This window comes from Galeopterus variegatus, unplaced genomic scaffold, assembly GCF_000696425.1.
Source record: "Galeopterus variegatus unplaced genomic scaffold, G_variegatus-3.0.2 Scaffold119, whole genome shotgun sequence".
Lineage (NCBI taxonomy): Eukaryota > Metazoa > Chordata > Mammalia > Dermoptera > Cynocephalidae > Galeopterus > Galeopterus variegatus.
Window position 1 is genome coordinate 291,643 of NW_007726230.1, and position 14,315 is coordinate 305,957.

The following is a 14,315-nucleotide window of genomic DNA, read 5'->3' on the forward strand; positions in this document are numbered from 1 at the left end:
TTTAAAAAAAAAAAAAAAAAAAAAAAGTATAAAAATAGGGCCGGCCCGTGGCTCACTCGGGAGAGCGTGGTGCTGACAACACCAAGTCAAGGGTTAAGATCCCTTACCAGTCATCTTTTAATTTAAAAAAAAATAAAAGATAAAAAATATAAAAATAACAGAGTGAACCTTATGGAGAGCAGGGTGGTTTTGGTTAAAGAAATCTCCCGACCAACTTCTACCTTCCCCAAAACAAGTCCTGTGAGGGAAGAAGCCACTTTTCACATAACTGCGCAGCTACAGACATGCTCCTCTGCAGAGGGTGCATTTCCCGGTGCAGAATGAAAAGCGGCCCTTCCCTGTCCCGACGTAGGAAAGCTGGATCCAGACCAGGAAGAGGCAGATGGAGGCCAGGCCCAGGGCGAGGGGTGTTGCCAGCTTTGTTTTACTGCCCACCCCCACCCTCATGGCCCACATACAAGTTAAGAAGAAGGGGAACTAAATCTTTAGCCAGTATCGTTATTATGGGAAGTAGTGTGGCAGAGCAGAAGAAGCCCAGGATCTGGAACCAGCCAAGCCTGTGTTCAAATGTTGACTCCAGCACTCACTTCCTGCCAGGCACTGTTTTAACCACTTTACATTATGTTCCATGTCGTCTTCACAAGAACTCTGTGAGGTAGGCACGATTAGCATGATATTCTCCCATTCTACAGATAGGGAAACTGAGGTGAAGAGTGGTTAAGTAGTTTGCCCAAGATCACACAGAACCTGGTGTTGAACCCAGGAAGATCAGGGTCCAGAATCCTCACCTTAGCCAAGATACTATACCTGGCACACAATGGGCATTCGAGGATGCTAGCAGTTGGGGTTATGAGTGACAGCATTCACCTTCCCCTGCCCCCAGCCAGGCCTCTGCCTCACCCCCTTTCCTTCCTCCAGGCTCCTGTCCTGGCAGATGAGGGTTCCCAATGACCTGTCCACCGTCTCTCCTGCCCCGGTCCAGGGTTGGTCTGACCAGGCCTGGGTTAGCTCTCTCAGCCATGCCTGTCTCTCTGCAGGACCATGGCTACCTTGTACCGTGACCCTGACTGGTCCTCCAAAAACCTGGAGCCTGCTATCTTCGAAGCCCGGAGACACGTGGTCAAGGACAAGCTGCCCTCCCTGTTCCCAGAGCAGCTCCGCAAATTCCAGGAGGAACTCCGGCAGCGCAGCCAGGAAGGCTACAAGGTCACCTTCACAGACTTCTGGGGCCTGATGATTGAGGCCTGTCTGGGGGATGAGGTAGGCTTCTCCTGGGCCCTATCCAGCTCTCTGTCTTCCTCAGCGGGTCTGGACTTCTGCTGCAGCAGAGGGAGTCAGGTTAGACCTGCAGGTGTATCCTTGGGCTGTAAGAATAGGAGGTGCTGGAATGCACGATGGAGGAAGAGAGTGGGATTGTCCTCCCACATGCTCTTTAGAGGATGACTGAGACCCTCGTGTTGGGAGCAACTCTGCATAGAGGCAGCATGTCCTTTTGAGAGCCAGGCCAAGACACCTGTGAGAAAAAAACGGGAGGAAGCGGGGAAGGCTGGAGAGCCGTGCGACCGTGATGCGAGTCTGACCCTAAGTGGAGGAGAGAGGAAGAGCAGCATGTCCTTTTGAGAGCCAGGCCAAGACACCTGTGAGAAAAAAACGGGAGGAAGCGGAGAAGGCTGGAGAGCCGTGCGACCGTGATGCGAGTCTGACCCTAAGTGGAGGAGAGAGGAAGAGAGGCCAGTTGGAAGCATCCTGGACTGCTGTGTGGCCCAGGAAGGCTCAGCAGGGCCCTTGGAGGGTCCTTTAGCCAAAGCTGGTGTCAGAGGAGTCCTGTGTCCCCCAGATGGGTCTGCCATGCTGACTCATGGGAAGTGACACAAACTCAGCCATTGATTTCAGAGCACAGCAGCTGGGGCCCTTAGCCAGTGCTGCTCTGTGTAGTTGGAGGTCTTCTGGGCCCGTTCTTGTGGCCTCCACACAGGGAATGAGCCCAGCGGGGTTTCCTCCTGCTCTGAGATCCAATGATCCAAGCAATATGAGCCCAAGAAGAGAACCAGCCTGTGCTGGGACGCAGCTGCTGTGAGAGCTGTATAGGACACAGTGGAGCAGAGGGATCCCCATGGGATGCTGTGATCTCGACGTCAGGGTGAGCTCTGCTAATGCCTGGCCCTTCAGGCTGCACAGGCCCAGAGAGGAACCAACTTTGGCCATTGCTTGGCCCCGAAGCAGAACTCCCCACCTAACGTCTATCCAGGCTAGTGCCTCTCCGCCCCACTCTCAAAAGTGTCTGGGGAGTTCTGAATTTAAGTCACAGCTTGCCAGAAGGAGGAGGGGCATCAAGTTATTTTCTAGTAGGTCCCCTCTTCCAGAACACCAGACAATTTTAGCACCTGACCCTCGCCTTCAATATTCACTCATTCCTTCATTCATTCTTTCAACTAAATTAATTAGGTAACTCCTACATTCCAGGAACTGTGCCGGCCAGTGGGGATTCAGAAAGGAGTTGGACATGGCTTCCAACTGGAGCCCTCATGAGTTTTGATGGATCCACCCTCCCTGTCCCTTTGAGAATCCACCATCTAACCTGTCCTCGTGGTGAAGCAGGGCAGGCAGAGGCTGAGGGCCTTGGCTTTCGGATTCAGGCAGGACGGGGTTGAAATTTTGGCCCTGCTCTGTACTATTTCTTAAAGGAGATTATTACATCAATAGAGGCAGTTAATATTCTTAACAATATTTTAACAGTACTCTTAACAATAGTCAGCGCCCGTGTGATGAGGAGGAAAGCACCAAGGCTTTCTACATCAGGAGTCTGAGCATTTGGGGGGTTTGCAGTGGGGAGGAGCCAGGGTTCTCAGGAAAGAAAGGCTAGGGTTGATGTTGGGAGGCCTCTGCTCTCCCGCTCTGGCCAAGGCAGGAGCCCCTTCCCTCGGGCTCCCTTGACAATGAGTGTGGACTGGGCTCTTCCCTGAGTCTAACTCTCTCCATTTCCGGAACAGTCAGCTCCGTGGTGCCCAGATCTCTAACTGGACAGGCACCCTGTTTGCCTTCAAAGAAGGCCCAAGAGTCATTGGGCCCACATGCATTTGCCATTCCACATGTGTTCCACAGCCTTTGCACACTTGGGTAACCAGGGAGGTCACCCAGCAGTCCGCTGCCTGGACTGGGGTCAGGGCCTGGGCCTCTGTAACCACTCTGCCTGGTCAGCACTGGCTGACTCATTTTGGGAGGTGGCCTGTGGCCCAGGCTGATCCGCAGGGCTCCCCACTCTGATTACACCGCACAACATTCTTGGGACTTAGAGGGTCCTCAGCCACCATCTAGTGCTGGAGTTTCCAGGCCAAAGAAACTCTATTTTCCTCTCAAACAAATTTCATGAGAGAGCCCAACATGCCAAGCTGAAAAAAAAATGAAGCTGCTCCAGTTCGAGCAGGGAGGTAGATAGTGGGGAAGAAGAGGGCAGTGGTGACCTCTGCACCCCCACCTCTTCATCCTCTGGCCCCTGAGGTTTGAGAAGGACCATGGGATTCTGAGGGACAGCCTTTAAACTACAGATCCAGTCCCACCCCATCTATGTGTCTGGGGTGGTAGGTAGCCCGGGGGGAGGTACACTACATGCTACAGGTGCATTTTAAAAGCAGGTTTGACTGGTGTTGGCTGGGGCCTACACAGCAGCCTGGTGGGCTCAGGAGCCAGGAAACGCTGCTGGAGTCCAGATTGCCCTCTTATTCTGCGCTGTGGGCCCCCACCCCTTCCGCCGCTTGTCTGCTTCTCTTCAGCCATTTCGTTTCCCCACAGAGAAATGAATGCAAACTGTCAGAGCAGCGTGCTGCTTTGTGCCGGGGCCAGAACCCCCTGCCCATCTACCTCACCATCAATGTCAAGGATGATGTAAGCAACAAGGATTTCAGAGGTAACACTGGTGGCTAGTGATTTACGAGGGGGTCCCTTCTTGGTGGGCAAAGGCACCCAGCACCTCCAGGTCTCCCCACCTACCCACCTTTGCCAACCTCCACATCAAAAGATTGTGCCCAGAGCTGAAGAAATCAACTTTGCTACCCCAATCTGCCTTGTCCCATGGGTGAGGCCAGCGGGACAATAAAGGTTGGGGAAGATAAAGGTTGTAAAGGAAAGGAGTCCTGGATATATCTTAACCTGCCCAGAGGGAGGGACTCTAGAGACCTGCCCTGCTTCGGGTCAGTTTTAGTCCCCTTTTATCCTGCTTTGAGGAACAAATGAGCCGTGAAATTGCAAAGCAGAGGCTTGCCTGGCCAGCAGAAGCGGGCAGCGGGCGCCCCCATGCGCCCTGTGGGGGAACTGCGGCCTCCCTGTCCTGGGCTCCCCAGGCACAGGAGCCAGTGTGGGGCAGGCGAGCAGGGAGGGCCCGGCAGTGGTGGCATGGCTCCCTGGCCTGAGACTGACTCCCTGCCCTACTGCTCCATGTGCATTCCCCAGGCACAGGAGCCAGTGTGGGGCAGGCGAGCAGGGAGGGCTCGGCAGTGGTGGCATGGCTCCCTGGCCTGAGACTGACTCCCTGCCCTACTGCTCCATGTGCAGAGTGGTGTGAGTTCTCTCCCTATGAGGTGGGCCTGCAGAAGTACGGGGCCTTCATTCCCAGCGAGCTCTTTGGCTCCGAGTTCTTCATGGGGCGGCTGATGAAGAGGATCCCTGAGTCTCCGATCTGCTACATGCTAGGTGACTCCTGGGGGACTCCCCTAGGCACCCTGGCCCATGCTGGGCTGCCCTGCCTTTGAATTAGAGGAATGACAGGAAGGATCTTGTGCCAGGTGCTGGGCTGACTTGGGGTAGCACTTGAGCATGAGACCCTCCTGGCACTTGCCAGCATCGCATCCCAGGAGAGACTCCCAAACCTACCCCCACATGGGCCTCCGGGACTGCCCTGATCTCCCTGAAGCCCTTTGGGCCCAGAAGGACTTGGCAAGGGCTCCCACATCACTGAGAACCAGAGGGGACTCTCCCTTCATTCTGGTCTCCAGGGGTCTTCCTGGGGTCCGCTCAGAACCAGAATGGGGATGGCAGCTGAGGTGGAAATTTCTGTAACTTCCACTACCTCCCCCTCTGGCTCCAGGCAGTAACGTGCCACTTCCAGGGGACGACTCAGCCTGTGGGATCCAAGGGGCCGGAGAGGACCACAGGGTAAAGGGCAGAACCACTGGGGAAGCTCGGCCCAGCCTCCTACCCTAAGCTCCTGAGTACTTCGGAAGCCAGGTCCACTGAGTGCAGGAGCCTGACTGCTCCGTCCGTTCTCACAGCTCTTCCCTTCAGAGTCTCGATACATCCATTAAAGGGCATCCTCAAAAAGCAGACCCATCTTTTCAGCTTCAGCAATAGTATTCTCTTATTTAAACTAGTTGTCTGCATTCCTTCCATCTACCCCAATCCAACCCATCCCAGAAGGTCCAACTAAAGCCTCATCTCTTCTGTGAAGCCCACCCAGAAGCCCCCAGTCCACAGTGGCCTCTCCTTCTCCTGACCACCTAAGCTATTGGACATATGGTTCAGAAAGCTGTAGTTAAAACACTTGGGCTCAAACTCTGGTTCTTCATTTATTAGCTGTGTGAAGTTGGCTAAATTACCTAAACTCTCTGAGCCTCAATTTTCTCATCTGTAAATTGGGCTTGAGAGTAAACCTACTTTGTAGAGGCTCCCAAAGGGTCAATGCATGTGAAAGATTTAATATGAGTATCATTAATGTGTTACATTTTAAAATCATAATAAGAGATAGCATTACATTTATTGACTCATAAATGTACATTACATTTATTGGCTCACCATGTGCCAGGCACTGTCCTAGACATTTTGGGTGTATTAACTGATGTAAGGGGTGACATCTGTACTTGAACTCAAAGCTTGCACCTGTCAGTGTTAAGTCTCTGCTGGGACAGTGCCTTACACACCTTCATACCTTCACCCCGCACTGAGGGGAGGGAGAAGAAGTGCTAAGGGCCGACACCATCAGTCGCTGTGTTAAGCTGCATCATGGGGAGAGAGAAATCAATGTCTGTCCCACCCCCTGAGCAGGCTGGCTTGGAGGTGGAATCCAGGCCAGGGCAGAACCAGTTAGGGTTTGGGTGGGCCCAGGGGATCCTGGGTGGAGTTGCTCACTGCTGGCCTGGGCTCCTTAGGTTTGTGGAGCAGCATCTTCTCCCTGAACCTACTCGATGCCTGGAATCTATCCCACACCTCGGAGGAGTTCTTCCATAGGTGGACTAGGAAGAGAGTGCATGACATCGGTGGGTGACCCACTGGCTTCCCCTCATGGTTGGGTGATGGTGGGGGGCGGTGGGCATGGATCATGAACTGAGCACCAGCCCACCTGCCATGTGTTTCCATATCATCCCTGTGGCCCACAGATGGGAAGGCAGGTGGGGCTAGAGCATTTTCACTGCCTGGAGGGGAGGGTGATTATAGGTGACACCTGTGCCAAGGCCTGACAACAAGCCTCCCAGCACCCAGGAGAACTGACAAGGGTAGAGATCTTGAGCACGGTTGAAGGCCACTCTTCTAGACTCCCTGTCCTCTCCGGGACCCTTCTTACCTGTTGCCTCCCTATTCCTCTCCACCTCCCTGCCCCTGTTCCACATTTCTCACCTGGGTCCTCCTGGCTCTGGTGCCAGGGCTTTGAGACGAGCACGGTTGAAGGCCACTCTTCTAGACTCCCTGTCCTCTCCGGGACCCTTCTTACCTGTTGCCTCCCTATTCCTCTCCACCACCCTGCCCCTGTTCCACATTTCTCACCTGGGTCCTCCTGGCTCTGGTGCCAGGGCTTTGAGAGCTACGCAAAGAAGGTATGAGCTGCACTTACACTGCCCACCACCCGGGCACCAGGCAACCATGAAAGGCTTCACCTGGGCACTCCGGAGACCCCAACTCTTGTGACCTGCCCTCCATCCCCCTCCCTGCAGATGAAGAGCCGATCCTACCTGAAATCCCCAAATGTGATGCCAACACCCTGGAGACCACAGTAGTGATCCCGGGGTCATGGCTGTCCAATACTTTCCGAGAAATCCTCACCTATCGACACTTCGTATCTGAGTTCCACAACTTCCTTTCTGGGCTACAGCTGCACACTGGCTACCTGCAGAACGGCCAGTTTTCCATGTGGAAAGGTAACCCTACCTGGCCTCTCCTTGAGGCCCCCTCCATTTGGAGGAGGAGGAAGTGGATGTGGAGGCTGCCATGGAGAAAGAATGAGAAAACTCCTCTGACTACGTTCACTGGGTCGGGTGGCAGTCTCTCCCCCCTGGTGTATTCCACATTTGGGGATGTCATCTTGAACGGTGTGTGGGTAGCAGCAGGGGACAGTGTAGGTTCTTAAGTCACTTCATCTGCACAACAACTCCATACAGAATCAGCACAACAATCCCAGCAGGTAGAAGTTGGCCCCATTTTACAGATGGGGAAATACGGCCCTTACTTTCTGCAGTTGTGCTCCAGGGGCACCTTTTAATGTGAATAGTGTCCCCTCAGAACTGGGCAGGGATGGCTCAGCTCAAGGACCCCAAGTGGTAAGTGGCAGAGCCAGGTCCTAAGCTGTGATCTTGCAGCTTCAGCTTCAACTCAGCACCTCCCTCCTACCCTCACCCCCCAACCCCCGCCCCTGCCGCACTAAGGCTCTGAGGTTGACTTTCTATCTTCTTCGTAGCTTATTTGGCTGCAGCCCATTAATGGCTACTTGAGCCTGGCCTATAAGGAGCAGGGCCCAGGATTTACACTATTGATAGGAGGTCATAAGCCCCCGACACCCCACCAGCTCTGTGGCTGATGTCGTAGTGGGTTTTCTGTGCATATCCCATAAAAGACTTGCTAAAACCCCAAGATAATGCTGTTCCTTATCAGCTCTCCTAGAGGGACGCTGGGACTCAATGGACGTCCTGTTCAGAGGGAGGGGGCTGGAGGCCCAGGCTGAGGTGAAGGAAGTTCCAGGCAGAGCGCCTGGTCCCCGCCAGGTGCCTTCGGCCCATTGGCTGAGATCAGGGCACCGTGCGTGTTGGTAACTGGAAGACTTGGCTTTCAGACACAGTGCTTGATGGTTTCCCAAACCAGCTGACAGAGTCTGCCAACCACTTGTGCCTGCTGGACACCGCGTTCTTCGTCAACTCCTGCTACCCGCCCCTCCTCAGGCCGGAGAGAAAAGCCGACCTCATCATCCACCTCAATTACTGTGCTGGGTCCCAGACAAAGGCAAGTGCAGCAAAGCAGGGCTCCACCCTGAGTACGGGGCTGTGGCCTCTTCTGAGATGGCTCTGAGTCAGGGCTGTGGCACTCAGCAGCCTCTCCAGCTGTGAACTCGGAGAACACGTGCTCCTGACAGGCTCCAAGACAGTGTCACAGGGACTCAAGCAGCAGTCATGATATGAGGTTAAACATCCAAACCCCGGGCGGCAGCCAGCTGCCTCCCACATGCAATGGCACCCTAGCAAATTCAAATTTTATTCTTACCTTTGAGCATTTGCCATACTTGGCTATACTTCAGCTACAAAAAAAAAAAAAAAGGAGTTTAAAAAATATCAAGGGCTGGTCAGTTAGCTCAGTTGGTTAGAGCACAGCTTTGTAACACCAAGGTCAAGGGTTAGGATCCCCATATTGGCCAAAAAAAAAAAAAAAAAAAACCCTAATAGAGCTCATTTCATTCTAAAGTGTTGCACCACTTCAAGAGCTTGTAGTGTCCTGTTTTCAAAATAATCACACTGTCTCCATCCCCAGGGAATATGACCCTCCATGAAATTGCACTGAAGAATCAGGACCAGAAGTTTGCTTTTGAAAAGTTCTGGCCCTTTAAGGGGAAGAAACTGGTTTTGGTCTATTTAATACAGTGCTATCCTGCAGCCAGGGAAAGAGAATTATAGACAGACGATGAGGACGATGAGGATGACAGTAACAATAATGACCTAAGTTTGTAAATGAATAACAATGTACTTTCCTACACATGATCTCATTTGGTCCTCAAACGGGCTCTTTGAGAAAGACATGACAGCTGCTATTATCCCCATGTTATAGATGAGGAAACTGAGGCAGAGAAGAGGTAAGTGGCTTGATTAAGCTCACACAGCTAGTGGAACCAGGGGCAGAACTTAGGGGATTCCAACACTCTAAGTCCAGGCTCTTTTTGTTACATCACATTTTTAGACACCCTTTCAGAGTCCTTTCTAGCCCCGCTATTGGTTCCAACGTCCATGCATGTCCTACAGAAGCCTGGCCAGCCAAGGCTGTCCGTGGCCCAGTTCCAATCACCGTCCCAGGCTGCCACCCACATCTACGCAGATCTGTGTTCGGGTGAAACGTCATGGAAAGGCCTTCCGTCCATTTTACTTGGGGAAGGATTTGCAGCTGAATATGCACCAACCTACTGTCTCGGGCCTTTTGTCCTGACCTAGCTTTATCCTGAAAATAGCACAGTGCTGGCCAGTGAGCTCATTTGGTTAAAGCATGGTGCTGGTAACACCAAGGTGAAGGGTTCAGATCCCCTTTCTGGCCACCTGCCAAAACAAAACCAAAAAAAGATAAAAATAGCACAAATTGGCAAAGCAGTTGGGGACCTAAGTTATTAGCTGGAGAAATCAGGAAGCTGGATAAAAGAACTATATTTTTTATTCACCCGTACTCCTCCTAATAGTCAAACACGTCCTCCTGTCATATTCCAGCCCTTGAGACAAACCTGTGAGTACTGCACTGTGCAGAACATTCCTTTCCCCAAATATGACATACAAGATGATGATGAACATCTGAAGGAATGTTACCTGATGGAGAACCCCCAGGAACCCGATGCCCCCATCGTGATCTTCTTCCCACTCATCAATGACACCTTCCAAAAGTACAAGGCACCAGGTAAGCTGCCTCTGCACCCAGTTCCCAGCACCCGCTGTCTTTGGACTTACAGCTCCTGTCTTTAGACCTGGGGGTCTTCTATTAGCACCAACAGGGAATCCCGGCTTAGCTCCATCCTGAGCCAACCTTGGCTTTAGCAAGGAAGAAAAGAGCTCCTCCCTACCTCCCCACTCCCTGTGGCTGGCAACATCGTCCCTTCTTCTTTTAGTCATTCAACCTTTATTGACATCCAGCTATGTGCCTGACACTGTGTTTGGTACTAGGCAATCCACAAATGGGTAAGCTGTGCCCCTGCCCTGAGGAACTTAGAGGCATGCATGTGTGTGTGAGTGTGCATGTGTATGCACGTGTTCACGTGCATGCGTGTGCAGGTGTGTGTGTCCCTGCCTGCAGGGTGGGCTGCAGGGAGAGACGCGGAAACAAGGCAATATAACCTAACATAACAAGGGTCTATAGTGAGTCCTTCTGCTGTCCCCAGGTGTGGAGCGAAGCCCTGAGGAGCTGGAGCAGGGCCAGGTTGACATTTATGGCCCTCACACTCCCTATGCCACCAAGGAGCTGACATATACAGAGGCCGCCTTCGACAAGATGGTGAAGCTCTGTGAGTACAACATCCTGAATAACGATGACAAGCTCCTTCAGGCCCTGAGACTGGCGGTGGAGAAAAAGAAACGCCTGAAGAGCCGGTGTCCCTCCTACGCCCCAGGGAGCTTCACTGATCCTGTGTCTGCTTCTGCATTAGAGGCCGGAAATTATCAGGGCTGACCAGGCTATACAGCCAGCTCTGCTCTCTGACAAAAGATGCAGGCAGGCTGGCCTGGGCAATCTATCAAAAAATAAATTAAAACAATCTTGAGAGAGAGAGAGAGAGAGACAAAGGAAAATAACAAGGGGCCATATTGGGGTTTTATACCCACTGGAATTTCTTCCCTGCAAAGAAGGAGGTCTGATACCACAGGTTCCCGCACATGCCTAAGGTGTAGAGAATAAAAGCGTGGGAAAGAAACTGGGTCCCCACGACTGGAGACTGCTCCACCTTCCCCCTCTCTGCCTCATGCAGTGGCAAGCCTAGGGGAATGCCCAGGGAGGACCTGAGAAGTCCTCTGGGTTTCTCCTGGGGGAAAAAAATGCTTTATTAAATTTAAAGCAATTGTATTATGATTTTTATAAGCAATTATATTTTGTGATTTTTACTTTTATGAATCAGGGTATTCATAGGAAACATGATGCTGGAAGATCTAAATAGAGCCCTAGAGACATCCTGGTCTCTGCCACAACAAAGTGAAACAGGTTTCAGCGGTGCCTCTCCAGGCATTCAGAGCCCCAGGGCTGGTAATCCACATGATCCCCACCAGGCAGCCACATCTACTGAAACACCATGCAAAGCCCAAGTCTGCAGCTCAGATTTACTGAATGAGGATTTGGGATGCAGTTCAGCGAGGTCTGGCAGGCTGCGGGTAAATGAAGTCAGGTGTCGGTTAGGGCGATGCTGTCCAGGGCCACCCCCTCCAAGAGCCAGCGCTCATTGACCAATCTGCTCCACCAGTACCCTGAGCTGTCTTACCACCCTATCTCACTGGTTTCCAGATGAGATTACTTACTTCTAAATGTGATTACTCTTATTTGTCATGTAAACACTGTGGCCAGTACATCCCTCCTCTTGGAGAGTCACCTAGACAGAATAAAACTAGGAAAGATTAGCTGGGAAAGGTTAGCCCTTTGAGAAAGAAGAAAGAAGCTCATCCTCGGAGATGGTTTCCTAGTGAGTCTCTGGGAAAGCCCTGGGACACAGAGAAGTGCAACCAAAGTAAGCAGGTCTCCCTTCAGACTGGGGAACTTAGCTAAAGAAAAATGTGACCTGAGCCATCGAGATGCCCAGGCTGATGGAAGGTGAAACCAGAAAGGCAGAAAGGCCTGTGGTCTGTGTGAAGCCCAGTAAAGCGCAAGGCACAGCCCTTCTTCTGGAACCCCGTGCTGCCTAAGCAGTCCTTTGGTTGTGAGGATGGCAGTAGTGACCGGTACCAAAAGTTTAGAAAAATTGGCCTCTGATTTACATCCTCACTACTCAAAGTGTGGTGGGGAGCTAGTTAGAAATGCAGACTCTCAGGCCCCGACCAGCCATACCGCATCAGAATCTGCATTTTAAGAAGATTCCCACCCCTACCCCCCAGGTGATTCCCATGCATATTAAAGTTTGAGAGGCCTAGATTTATGCCACTCTCTCCCATAAGCTTGGAAAGCATGAATCAATGCTCCCTTGAGCCACTGATAAACTGGGCTTCTGGACCGGCAGAACTGGTCCTGTCCGCATAATGCTAACCTGGAACACCACCCCTCCCCTCCACCGGAGCAACCGGCTGCCTCCACTTTGATGGCTCTTCTTCCCACTGCAACAAACAGGCTCTCCTTCAATTATCAAACAGTGAGCCACGCGGCAGGACCTGTTTGTTCTAAGGTGAAGAGAGCAATTCCTTGGAGTCATCAAAGTATGTAAAATGAGGTTTATAAAATCATTGTATTATTTGAGCATGGAATAAAATGGCCATGTGGGTAAGTGCTGTCATGTCATCTGCTTTTATTACCCAATGCTGCAAAACATGCATAACTCCTGACCTTGTCCCTGCGTGGGCTTCAAGCATCCTCCTCACCACTGCAAGAGGTGTGAGTAGGCCCTTTCCATCCAGTCCCTCATCTCCTCATGCAGTTCCCTTCCTGCTGCAGGGGTCCGCACCTTGTGGTGAAGCCTCCTCTGTCTTCATGAAGACACGTCATCAACTAGTGCAGCACCAGCTCCTATGGATCCAAGCTGTTCCAAGCTCAGACATTTCAGGAAACGTTGAGAAGAAGCAAAGGCAACTGACATCCACAGAGCACCTACTTTGTGCACAGTGCCTTCCAGGGACTTAGATTTGGGAGTAGGTAAAAAAACACGAAAAGATTTTTAAACATACAGTTGGCGTGGGGGATTGGATCCTGGACCCCCCTGTGGATACCAGAATCTGAGGATGCTTAAGTCCCTATCAGTTAGCCCTCTGCACCAAAGGTTCTGAATCTGTGATTGCAGAACCCGCAGATCCAGAGGGCCAACTATTCATGAGAAGTTAAGCAGTGAGTTAGCTACTGAAATGATAAAAAGTGTCACCAACTCTGACAGGGGCAAGCACAAGCTGTCCCCTCCCTCTCAGGTTCCCTGCTCTCTGCCTATAATCATGATTAAACAGAAAAGATAAGTAAAATCCCTCCCTCTCCCAGCATCCCTCTCTCCTCATCTGTCCCTTTTCCTTCCCAAGAGAGTAGCCAGTACCCCACCCACTGCCACAAGGCCCAGTCACATTTTCTGCCCCTACTTCCCCATGAAAACACTTTTCTCCAAGGTCACCAATGTCCTAACTGCCAGATGCACTGAGCCAAAAGCCGCCAGCCCTTTACAGGCCTTATCTTACTTGATTGTTCTCAGCATTTCGGACGCAAACCACTCCCTCTTTCCTCAGACGCTCCCTTCCTGTGACTTCCTTACCAACTGCAGTTCAATTCAGCTCAGCCTGCAAATGTTTATTGCCTGCCCACTACGTGCCAGTCACTGTTGTAGGCACTGAGACAATAAAAAGGATTAACAACCGCCCTCAAACTTCAAGAAACTTCCTTCTGGTTCCATGTGGGAACTTCCTTCTGCTCCCATGGAAACTGAGCCTCGCGACATGAAGAGGAAATTCCTTGTTAGCTGTGTTCACAAGGGCCGCACAGGAGGGGCTTCCAACCCAACCACAGGGGGAAGGAGCCAGGTTCACTGGACACCTTCTCGACATGAAGAGGAAATTCCTTGTTAGCTGTGTTCACAAGGGCTGCACAGGAGGGGCTTCCAACCCAACCACAGGGGGAAGGAGCCAGGTTCACTGGACACCTTCTGTCCGAGATTTCTCCCCACTGAAAGGTCAGAGCCCCTCCGCTGGCCTTTCCTCCCCTGCTGTTCTTTAATTGCTGGTATTCCTCAAGGTGCTCTCCTAGCTCTCCCCTCTTCTCACTCTTTACCCTTCCTAAGCAATCTCATCTACACCCAGAACTTCAACTGCTGCTTCTATTTTGAAAACTCTCAACCCTTTAGCTCTAGCTACGCTGCTGTCCTGAGTTCTAAACTCATGTATTTGAATTCTGTACCAGTTACCATTACTTTTGCTACATAACCTAAGGATTTAAAATTACAGTGGCTTAAATAAAATTAAAGAAGATTCTCTATTTCTTATCAGAGACCCAGGCTCCTTTCCTCTCTCTCTTCTACCAGCCTCAAGATTGCCTTCTGGGGATAGCCAGTTAACTCTCTTGGTTAGAGTGTGGTGCTGATGACACCAAGGTCAAGAGTTCAGATCCCCTTACCAGCCAGCAAAAATAAAAAGATTGCCTTCTGGTCCAATATTGCTGCTGGAGCTCCACTCCTCATGTCCACATTCCGGGCAGCGGGGAAGATAAAGGAGTGGGTT

General features: G+C 51.6%; 1 protein-coding gene across 1 annotated transcript in view; it reads left to right on the plus strand.

The window, feature by feature from the left end:
• PLA2G4E (phospholipase A2, group IVE) overlaps nt 1-10,605 on the plus strand; it is a 57,718-nt gene extending 47,113 nt beyond the window's left edge. The window contains exons 12-20 of the mRNA XM_008587750.1: nt 299-348; nt 1,038-1,260; nt 3,790-3,904; nt 4,549-4,686; nt 6,138-6,245; nt 6,918-7,121; nt 8,030-8,196; nt 9,657-9,840; nt 10,319-10,605. Of these exons, the coding sequence (XP_008585972.1) occupies nt 299-348; nt 1,038-1,260; nt 3,790-3,904; nt 4,549-4,686; nt 6,138-6,245; nt 6,918-7,121; nt 8,030-8,196; nt 9,657-9,840; nt 10,319-10,605 (1,476 nt within the window). The remainder of the gene's footprint in view (nt 1-298; nt 349-1,037; nt 1,261-3,789; nt 3,905-4,548; nt 4,687-6,137; nt 6,246-6,917; nt 7,122-8,029; nt 8,197-9,656; nt 9,841-10,318) is intronic.
• The last annotated feature ends 3,710 nt before the right edge of the window (nt 10,606-14,315 follow it).